The sequence below is a fragment of the Lactuca saligna genome, chromosome 7, assembly GCF_052625555.1.
Source record: "Lactuca saligna cultivar CGN05327 chromosome 7, ASM5262555v1, whole genome shotgun sequence".
NCBI lineage: Eukaryota > Viridiplantae > Streptophyta > Magnoliopsida > Asterales > Asteraceae > Lactuca > Lactuca saligna.
In genome coordinates, this window is record NC_136423.1 from 24767832 (window position 1) to 24779755 (window position 11924).

The 11924-nt window shown below is 34.5% G+C and overlaps 1 protein-coding gene across 1 annotated transcript; it reads right to left on the reverse strand.

Moving 5' to 3' along the window:
• Positions 1 to 5494: 5494 nt before the first annotated feature.
• Positions 5495 to 6154, reverse strand: LOC145006749 (uncharacterized). The gene has a single exon (XM_078965804.1). It carries the CDS (start codon positions 6152 to 6154, stop codon positions 5495 to 5497), a length of 660 nt encoding a protein of 219 aa, XP_078821930.1.
• Positions 6155 to 11924: the final 5770 nt, after the last annotated feature.

The following is an 11924-nucleotide window of genomic DNA, read 5'->3' on the forward strand; positions in this document are numbered from 1 at the left end:
GAATGGACGGTTCTTTTAAACCTAAAGTAAACTCATCAGTCGACTTGGAGTGGAAAATAAATACAGGTAAGAATGGGGCACGAAACAAAGGGAAAGCAGTGTCGATGTATATCACTAATTTCCCTCCTAATATGGAATCGCAAGATCTGTGGAAGATATGTGGAGAAGTTGGAACTGTTTACGATGTTTATTTGGCGCGTAAGTTATCTAAGTTGGGAAAGAGGTTTGCTTTCGTTAGATTCTTGAGGGTGGAAGATGAGTCTGAGTTAGCAAGGAAATTAAGTGCTATCTGGATCGGAAATCATCATATTTTTGCAACTATTGCTAGGTGTTCTCATCGTCAGAATAAACATGATCAACCAAAACCTTTTTGTCAATCAGAAACAACAAAAGAAGAAGGGATAAGAGACGGGGTTATAAAAGTTGGAGGGAAAGAGGAGAAAGAAGATCGAATCAGTGGATTGCCAGATTGCTTGCTTCTTGAAATCCTCTCTCTTTTACCCTCCACAAAAGACGCCATTATAACAGGTACACTTTCCACACGATGGAAACATCTTTGGACTTCGGTTTCCACTCTAATTTTCCATTATTATGATGAAGAAAAGCACCAGTGGTGTGATTTTGTTTCCTTGGTCGACAAAACCCTTACTCAGTGTCGCCAGCTGAAGCTCAAGAAATTTGAAATGATTATTGATTATTATGCTCAATTTGAACCGCACATCAGTAATTGGATTCATTATGCTGTAAGACGTAACGTTGCAGAGCTTAATCTATACATATGTAATATAACTATTGGCTGTAAGTTTTTCAACAGTTCAAGTTTTACCGATCCTACATTAAGGGACTGCATATTGAATCCAACTGAGGCGATTAGTTGGAAAATGATTCGGAGTGTGAACATTTCCAAAGGGAAATTAGATGAAGATTTGATTGAAAACATATTATCTGGTAGTCCTCTATTGGAAACTTTGGTATTGGAAAATTGCTATGGTTATAGGCGGCTTGATATTACTTCAAAGAGTGTTAAGAACTTTGTGCTTTCTGGAAAGATGCATGCAAAGGATAAATATGCTAAAGACATTGATGACGTTATTGAAATCAACGCTCCACATATTCTATCACTAACAATCAAAGGTAGGCTGTGGAAGCTTTTGTTGGTAAATGTGGCTTCTGTAGTCGAAGCTAGCTTATGTTATACAAATTTTGGGCGATGGATACCGCCTAAAGAAATAGAAGAAGAGAGGCTTAAAGGACTTATACTAAACCTTCGCCATGTCAAGGAGCTTAAAATCGAGGGTTTCTGTTCTAAGGTAAAATTTCTTTTGCTTTCCAGTGTATGTCTTTCTTAAAAAAAAAAACATATATATATGATCATTAGATGTAGTAGCAGTTTATTGATTATCCTTTGATAAACTTGTTGCAACTTGCAAGTATCCTTTTGTTGTCTTCTCAGTTGATCATTAATGCTCCTAATATATAATATATATCATTTTTGTTGTCTTCTCACTTGTATTCTTCGGTTGGGATTTGGTAGTTTCTCTCTAGTTTGGGAGCTGAAGGATTCATTTTTCCATCAAATGTGAAGTGTTACTCATGATTGACTGGAGTACACTGATAATTAGTCTGAAAGCGGATATAATTAAGGAGGTGAATAGCCGAGAAAGTCGTTCAAGTCAAGGCCATGAGGACTGGTATCTTTGTTTTTTTGGGAGGGTAAAAGGCTAGCTAGTCATTTCTAGAAATCTTTGTACAACTGAAAGAAAAAAAAATACTTACTTCAAAATATTGATCGATTAACTGTTTCATATGTTCTCTCCATTATTTATTTAGCTAATTAATGCATTATTAATTGTTACTCCAATGTGTTTATTGTGGTTTAGAAGCTTGTTTTTGCTCATATTCACTTTTGTTTTGTTTATCTGCTCGTGCTTAATTAGCAAGTATGTTTGAATTTTGATTGATTGTATGTGCTAGATTTAACCTTCTATGTCTTATGGCCTCTTTTCCTAGCAAAATGGACAATTGATTCTTGATGTGCCCATATGCTTTTGTCATGAGTCCTGACCAACATGTAGATTGAAGATTATAAGGCCTGGTTTGTTACGCAAAGAAGGATGGTTTTGTTTCCCCTCACTTTCTAATTTTATTTTGTGTATATATATATATATATATATATATATATATATATATATATATATATATATATATATATATATATATATATATATATATATATATATATATATATATATACAAGAAATTCGAGTATTAGCGGCGACGGTCGTCACCGCTAAAGGTCAAATATGTCGCCGCTAAAGGGTCGTTGCTATTGGCTCGTTGCTAATGCTCCACTGGCCGCCGCTATTGCCTTTTGTCGTCGCTAAAAGTGAGTCGCCGCTAAAGGCGCGTCGCTGCTAATACTATCTGTCGCCACTAAATGTGTCACCACTATTTATACGTATTTTTATACATACAAATACACATAAAAAATACGCATATACATACAAAAACACATACACATACATAATTCACATACAAAATACACATATACATATAAATTATCATAGAAAAACACGTATACATACATAAAATACATTCAAGATACACATATACATAGAAATGCAAATACAAATACATATCCACATCTACAAACACAAAATACACATCTAAAATATGAAATTATCAAAATTTCGTCATTAACAGTGATGGTGGTGGTAAACTCTGGTGAGAACAGTGGGGGACCTCAAAATTCCGACAACCAACACAAATTTAGTAGGGAAAAGAGAGGAAAACAAAATGGGAAAAAATGGAAAGGAAGAGGGACGAAATATCGAAAAATTCAGTGAAATTCCGGTGAGATCGACGGAGGTGAGTAGAGAGAAGAATGAAGAAACACAAGATCAGGGAAGAAAGTGAAGACGAAGTAGATTTTATTGTCGACGCTCTTTAGCGGCGACACATCGAAGGGAAAATAATTTGGGGTTTCTTACGTTGTTGGATCATTGTTTAAATCGACGGATGGGGTTGAAATGACGTGGATCGCCAGAACAAGCAATAGCGGCAACGTCTTTAGCGCGACAAACCGGAGGGAAAACAATGCGGGGTTTTCTACGTCCTCCTACTCGTTGAATCATCGCCTAAATCGACGGTTAGGGCTGAAATGACGTAGATCACCAACATAAGCCTTTTGCGGCGACGGACACTTTTAGCGGCGACAAAAAACGCGTTTGTTTGATTTTTTTTTAACAACAAATCTATTTTACTCCTACACGACTCCCTACACTACGCGTTTGTTTGATGTCGCAGCTAAAAGTGTCGCCGATATTGCCTATTATTCTTCGTGTGTGTGTCTATATATATATATATATATATATATATATATATATATATATATATATATATATATATATATATATATATATATATTACTAAATAAATATACAAGAATAATAAGAAATTTAATTTATTTGTAAAAACAAATACAAGTTTTTGTATCTGTTGGCATCGAACCATGCAATTTCTAATGATTGATTTAGATTTTCTTATTTATAACCTATCCGAATCAAACTAATTAAATGAATTCATATGGTAAGCAATTATTTAACTTTTTTTTTTTTGAACAGCCCTGTTGCATTAAAACCAAGGAGAACTCAATGGGAAATTGAGGCTGACAATAGAGCTTACAAACATAAAAACCAAACCAAATGCAAACTAGAAATGTATATCTCTTCACCTAAATTAAACTTACAGCCGCCATAACTATACCTTTCCAGTTCCTTCCAAACACATGAAACCCAACTGTCTAATTTATTACCTTCTTGCTATGCGCCAACCTGACTTGCATAATAATTGGAGTTAAGTTGATGCTTATATTTCTTCACCCTGTCTGGATACCAATTCCTTCCTGATCAGCTTCAACCTTACATTTCATACACTCCAAAATTGCAATATTTTCTAACTCCAGATCATTTACTACTTTGGTGATGTTTTTTCAAATACCCAACATTTCTGTTTTTGCTGGGAATAGTTGCCAACTCCTTTCCTTCCCATGTAATCGATTTAGACACCAAGGAATCGGGTTGTTTTTTGAATTTCCATAACCACTTTGCTAATAAGGATAGATTTGAAGCTCTCAGGCTTATAACTCCCAGCCCCCCATTTCTTTTGGGTGTTAAGACCTTTTCCCACCCAATCCAACAGATTTTTGAATTTTGTGCTCTCCCTCTCCGAAAAAATCTTTGCCTAATCCTTTCTAGATCTTCAATTATTTGGATCGGAGCTTTGAATGATGAGAAGTAGAAGGTGGGCAAGCTGCTTAGGACCGAATTGATTAGTTTAACCCGTCCCCCGAATGACAAGGTTTTAGCTTTCCATAACGACAATTTGGCCTGAAAACGATCCATCACTGGTTTCAGTTTTTACATAGAGTCATATTTGCACCGGTAGTCCTAGATAAGTGAATGGTAGAGCTGTTGCTTTGCAATTAAGGATTTGGGCCATACTTTCCACCTCATTTGCGCTTACACCGATTCCAAAAACCGTACTTTTTGAGAAGTTTACTCTCAACCCAGATGCTAAATGAAAACATCTTAAAATGCGAGCTAAATTGAGTAGATTCATACGGGACCATTCCCCTACAAATAAAGCATCGTCAGCGTATAATGGGTGTGAAATGGTAGGACCGCCATTTGGAGTGCGAATACCATGAAAAATACCCATCTCAACCGCTTTCCTCATGACGGTGTTCAAAGCTTCCATTGCGATAACGAATAAAAATGGTTACAATGGTCCCCCTATCGAACACCCATCCCCATTGAGAACTCCAAAGTTTGTGCACAAAGATTTTAGACAACCTAGAATCCATTGTTGCCATTTTTCTAGGAATCCTAATTGCTCCATGGTTGAGATGAGGAAGTCCCAACGTAAAGAATCAAACGCTTTATTGAAGTCCACCTTGAAGAGAAGCACCTCATTCTTTGTTTTTTTCAGCGATGCCACCATTTCATTTATTATTAGAGGCCCATCTAATATATTCCTGCCTGCTATGAATGTTGTTTGTTCATCCCCAGCAACTGACCCGATTACTATTTTTAGTCAGTTTGCCAACACCTTTGCAACAACCTTATAGAGACACCCAATTAGATTTATTGGGAGGTAATCACACAAGGTTAGAGGATCCCCAACTTTGGGAACAAGGGTTATGAAGGATGAGTTACATCCTTTATTAATGGTCCCAGTTTCATGGAATCCTTGAAGCACTCTAAGAAAATCCTCTTTGAGTATGTCCTAGAAGCTTTTAATAAATTTGAATGAGAATCCGTCTGGGCTGGGGATCGATCATTGCCATAACACTGCATCTTTTATCTCTTCCATTGTGAACCGATCAGTTAGAAACTCTGCATCTAGACCTGATATTTTCTTTGTGAAATTTCCAAGTAGCATAGGTCTACTCGCAGTGCGGTCAAAGAATTTCTCAGTAAAGAATGACAGAACTTCATTTTTTTATCCTCCTCGGTTCAGTGGTCCACACTCTGTTTATTGATAACCCATTGATTCTGTTGTTTGGTATGTTGCTATTTATAATTCCATGGAAATATCGTGAGTTTTCGTCCCCGTCAATTGCCCAACAGACACACGCCTTCTGCTTAAGATCCAATTTCCTCCATTGTTCTATTTCCAATAATTTCCAATTCCAATCTGAATGTTGTTCAATCTCCACACTCGAGAGCTGCCTATATTCTGCAATGAGTTCAACATCATTGATCAAATTTTTAAAATTTGAAATCAGCCCTCTCTCCTTTTCTCCTTCCTTTATTTTCCATTCAATTATCACATCTTTGATGTTTCTTAGCTTAGCTGATAGAACTTTTTCGGGTGGCCCATTGTAAAGGAATTTTTCCACAATGATGCGTATGAGGTTATTGAAGTTCGGGTGAGACAACCAGCTATTGTAGAAACGAAAGGGGGGTAGGCCAAAGTTAACTGAGGCAGTAAGAAGAATTAGAGGGAAATGATCTGAGTATTCTTTTGGAAGGGCGGTTAGAGCTGCGTTTGGCCAGGAGTCGAGGAAGCTTTGGTTGACAAGTACTTGGTCAATTTTGCTTACACTATTTTCATCTATTTTTCTGTTTGTTTTTTGTGTACATGGTTCCATTGGGTCCTCTTATGTGGTTTGTGGATGACTTTCTTATTTTAGATATTGATCGATTAAATGTTTCATATGTTCTTTCTCTAATTTAGCTAATGCATTATTTGTTGTTAGTATGTGTAATCTCTGTTCTTGTATGAGTTATGGCATTCTCTTGAGCAAAGTGGAAAAATGTTTCTTGTGTCTTGACCAACCTATGGATTGTACCTATGCCGTTGTGTTGTTATTTATATATACCATTGAGTTTTGGAGTATGATGTTGTCTCATGTTTGTGAAGTCACAATGTTTGTAGGAGTTCATATATTCTTGTAGACATATAAGAGAGAATGATGAGCATTTTGAATCATTTCATTTTGCTAAAATTAGATCACAGCCGTTTAAAATAGCAATTCAAATGTTTGTTACATAGTCTTCACAAGATATGGTCATGCTTTTTGTGCTATTGGATAATTATCATAGATATTCTAAAATGTACGTACATAAAAAGATATGGTCATGCTTTTTGTGTTGTATGCCTTCTCGTACATTAAGTTTGTTTATTCATGTTTATCTTTGTATGTCGTTCTAGATAAAAGAACTACCTTCTTTTCGAAAGCCATGCTTCATATTTGTAAGTTGAGGAACTCTTCCTCAATCTTTGCCTTGAAGGCTTCCAAGTTAAATATGCGTTATTCGTCTCATTTATCAATTGTCTTTCCCTTTAACATAGGAAGGTGATACTTCACCTTAGATATGTATTAAAGTCAAAAAGGTCACAATAGAATTGAAGTTTTCGATTTCTAATTATAAAGTATCATCGTAGTGTAAGAGATGTGATAAGTTATAATTTATTTATCTTTTTTTTAACTTTCGTATTCCCACCCAGGGCATTTTTAACCATTGCTAAAAATCAATCATCAAAAGTTAATTTGAATATCAAAACAGTACTTACTTTTATATAAGGACCAATCTGTAGTTTTGTCAAAGCTCAGGGGCGAAAGCAAACTTTCATTTCACCACTGCCACACTATTACGCCTAATTAGGGAGGAGGGAGTCGTTCCCTCCCAACCTACTGAACCCATTGTCATATCAATTTTTGTCTCTTCATTTTTTCCAACTCACAACACATGGAAATCTTATATTTCTCAACCCATTCAACCCACTCAATTAAAAAAATACAAAACAACTAAGATACAAGTTTTAAAACACATGGTACAAGAGAAAATGAGAGAGAGAGAGAGTAGAGAGAGAGATGATGAAGTAAGTTAGTGAAACCAATTAACCAACTCATTGAAACGGAAGTGGTACCGTTGGTAACTATATTGCTAATTAAGATTTTACATCTGATTGTTTTGTATTTTTTAATTGAATTGGTTGAGTAAGTTCAAAAAGATAGGGTTTCTGTGTGTTGTGGGTTGGGAAAGTTGAAGAAAAATAAAAGAGAAAAAGTGATGTGCCAGCGGGTTCAATGGTTTGGGAGGGAATGACTCCCTCCTTCCTTAGAGTTTTTAGGGATGGCAAAAGAAACCGAACCCGATGGTGAAAACCGAAAACCAACATATTAGGGTCGGGTTTGGGGTCGGTTAATCGGGGTCGAGATCGAGTTTGGTATGCTTTAAAAAAATTCTGCGGGTTTGGTTACGGGGATGGTAAATAAAATACCCATCCTAATTATCCGAAACTGAAACCCGTTACCTGAAACCGTTCATATATATATATATATATATATATATATATATATATATATATATATATATATATATATATATATATATATATATATATATATATATATATATATATATTAATTTCTTTGAGTTTTCTTCTTTGTTGTGAAAGATTTAAAGATAATTTCTTGAGATAGATTTCTGTTTATTTGTAGTACTAGTGTTTTGACATTTTTTTATTCATAGTACTTAGAGTAATAGTGATATTATGATTTATGAATGCTAGTGTCTTTATTGTTTTTTTCCACTAGTAACCACTTATGTATCAAAACAAATATAAAAAAATACGTCAGCTCCTAATGGTTTTGTAAACTATCAAAATGATTTTGCATATGAATTTATGCTTGCATCACTAAGTCCAATGGTTTTGTATTCTCATTGTATCAAAATTATTCTTAATTTGAATGTTAAACGGGGATCCCCGTTACCCCGTTGGGATACCCGCAAACTCGATAGTGTTTGGTAAACGGGTACCCGTTGGGAATTAGGTCGGCGATGGGATCAATTTTCATATTCAGGGATGGGGACGGGATCACCAAAACCCGTCCCAAACCCGTCCTGTTGTCATCCCTAAGAGTTTTGTGTAGTTTTTTTCAGTAGAGTCCTCGGGGAAGCAGCGATGTCTCTATTGCCAATTTGCCACCATGGAAACTGTGGAAGATGGACAAAATAAACCAAGAATTTCCCCAAAACCAATAAAGTTTAAAGAAATTGTTGAGGATGGGGAGGAAGATCGAATTAGTGTGTTGCTATATTGCTTGCTTCTAGATGTCTCGTTTACCCACCACAAACGACGCCATTACAACAGGTAAAGTCTCTAAGCGATGGAAACATCTTTGGACTTTGGTTCCTACTCTAATTTTCGAACGTTACAATGATAATCACCTGTGGCCCGATCTCATCGACAAAACCCTTACTCAGTGTCACCAATTGAAGCTCAAAAGATTTGAAGTGTATACCAGTATGATATTTGATTTGAATCACAAGTCAAACGTTGGATTCGTTAATCGTTATGCTGTAAGACGCAACGTTGAGAAGCTTAATTTGAGGTTATGGAATTTGGAATGCGAAGTTGAGTTTCCATTAGATCAATATTTTTTCATGAGTTCATGTTTTGCTGAACTGACATTAGAAGGCTGCATATTAAACCCAATTGAGGCAATCAGTTGGAGAAATTTTAAGAGTTTGAGTATATACAAAGGGAAATTAGATGAAAATTTGATTGAAAACATATTATGCCAAATGATACTGTAGCACAACCACCTATTGCATTTTGTCCAATTTGGTCCTTTTCTTTGTTTGCGTAATAGGTTATTAAACTTACAAATTGTATGTCTATTAAGTCACTTCCGTTAATTTTTAATAGATCTCTGTTAACCAGTTATTCTAAATTACACGAATAGTCCCTACGTTTCAAATTCTTTCGTGATTGGTCTGTCACAGACAACGTTCATCACCAACACCACCACCGTTCACCTTCGGTACCATTTCAAAAATTCCTATAAAATTTCATCTCTAGCATCCGATCGATTGCCACATCTCCAAAGACTTAACCATGCTAACCTTTTCACATACTTCGGGAATTCTTGTTTTCCTTTGTGGTATTTCCACGGCAAATCCTTAGTCTTATTACGTAGTTCAATCACGTACCATACATAGACGGAAACCATTTATTTTCTAAAACAAATGTTTGGCACAGTTGAACACAAGATTAAAATTATTGTATCGTCCTTTAAACTTAGCAGATCTTTCATAGCTTAACATATGACTTCTTAAGTATTATCCTAATAATATTTATGCTTACATTTTTTCATATTTATTAAAGTAATCAAAAGACTCAATTTTAGGCTATGATATCCACCTAAACGATGATGAAGCCCAAAGCCGCCTATATTACTACCACTGTTATATAAAAAACAATCAAAAAACCAATTTTGGGTTTGATAAAATTTTCATCGTAAGACCCAAAAGATGATGAAGACGGCTGATATCACATCTTTTCTAAAACAATATATTCATCAAAACGGTAATCAAGATCATTAAAATTTAAAGTTTTTTTTTTACGTACATTTGGGTTGCTCATGTGAATTGAAAAGTTTAATTTGTGAAGTAATGCCACAGTGAGACAATTGGAAAAAATTAGGTGATTTTGAATGACGATAAAGGGTGTTTTATATGAAAGGTAACAAAGCGAAACGGTGTCAATTGCAGTAGGTGAACGGTGGTGGCTGTTGGAAGCGAATAGTGGTGGTGTCGGTGATGAACGTTACTGGTGCGGGACCAACCACGAAAAATATCTAAACCATACGGACCATTAGTGTAATTAAGAAAAACTGGTTAACAGAAAATCTGTTAAAAGCTAATGAAAGTGACTTAATAGATAAGTAACTTGTAAGTTTAATAATCTATAGCGCAAAACAAATACTTTAGTGACCAAATCGAACAAAATGAAATAGTTGGTTGTGATACAATGTCATTTTACCTATTGGAAACTCTCGAGTTGGGTGATTGCTAGCCTCAATATTACTTCAAAGAGCCTTAAGAACTTGGTGTTCTCGTTATGAGGATCTAGAGGACGAATATGATGATCATGCTGATATTATTGAAATCAATGCTCCTAATGTTCTATCACTAACAATCACACGAGATTTGTTGTTGTGGAAACTTTTGTTGGTAAGTGTGGTTCTTGGTATGCATCATATGCTATTATCTTGATCAACATAGGTATTGAATATAATGCCTTATATCATTTTGTATTATGTTGGGTGTGCATTGGTTTGGACCTATACTAGACTGATGTAATGGAGAGAAAATGTTTAGTCTTTAGTTAATAAAAGCGTGGAAAATGGACTCACTCTTAATGTCTTGTTTGTGCAGTGCAAAAGACACATATGCCTTCATCCACATCATCCTCGTGTGGTTGCTATATATCATGAAATCGTAAAACCAAAATCTAAAATAATAGTAGCGACCTGCTAGAACGTTACGTATCGGAATGACCTTGTCAATTTTCTATTGAATTATCAATTATGTTATTTGAAAGGTATACGATAATGCTCGAGGTAATTCTTTATCTGTATAATTTATTTTGTGATAGCTTGATATTACGTATGTGCATGTAGGAGTTAGGTCTTTAGTTTTGTTTCTTTTACTCAATGAACTTAACGAAGAAATGACTATATCCGATAAAAGTGTATATATAACTATTTTTGAAATCTAATACACAAAGAAGGGGAATATCCGATATAGTAGGATCAGTTTACGGTTTAATCTCAACATTTATTTTTTTTAATAGAAAAGTCTCGATTATTTAATTTTATATGATAAGTTGTCATTTTTTGTTGAAAAAAAAAATAATAATTGTTTCGTTAATTTTGTCAAAATATAAAATAATCAAGATTTTTATGTTCAAAAAGTAAAAGCTAAGATTAAACCATAAACTGATCCAAACTATTGAGATTTTATCGGAAATTTTCCCACAAAAAACAGCTAACCAAAAATAACATCTTAATTGAGTAGTCTTAAATTTTCATATATTTGCTCCTTTTTTTTTTTTTTTTTTTTTTTTTTAATTTATTTATTTATTTATTTTATCTATGACCATCTTCTCAAATATATTTTAAACATCATTATTCAACTCTTAGAAAAAATAAATACATAAATTTACTAGACCTTTGAGAGAAGTTGGACATCAATCTCGACAGTTGTGCTTCTTTGTTTATAAGTTGAGAATCTCTTCATGATTTTTATTAACTCTCGTTTGTACAAAATCCTCAAAGTTAAATGTGCCACTATTGTCTCTCAAATTTATCCGTTTTGACATCCCATGAGTATGAGTGTCTTCTCTTTTAACATACATATAACATATTTCACCACTTTAGATGTCTTGAAGTCAAACAAGTCCAAGTTGACTAAAGTTATTCAATTCAATTTAAAATCTTCAAAATATTTTGTTAGTGTCACATACATGATTGATCGCCTTAAATTTTTGTAAAATAAAACATTAGTACTTGGTTATACTTCAGTAATTAAAATGAATAATGAAATACATAAATCCATCATCATATA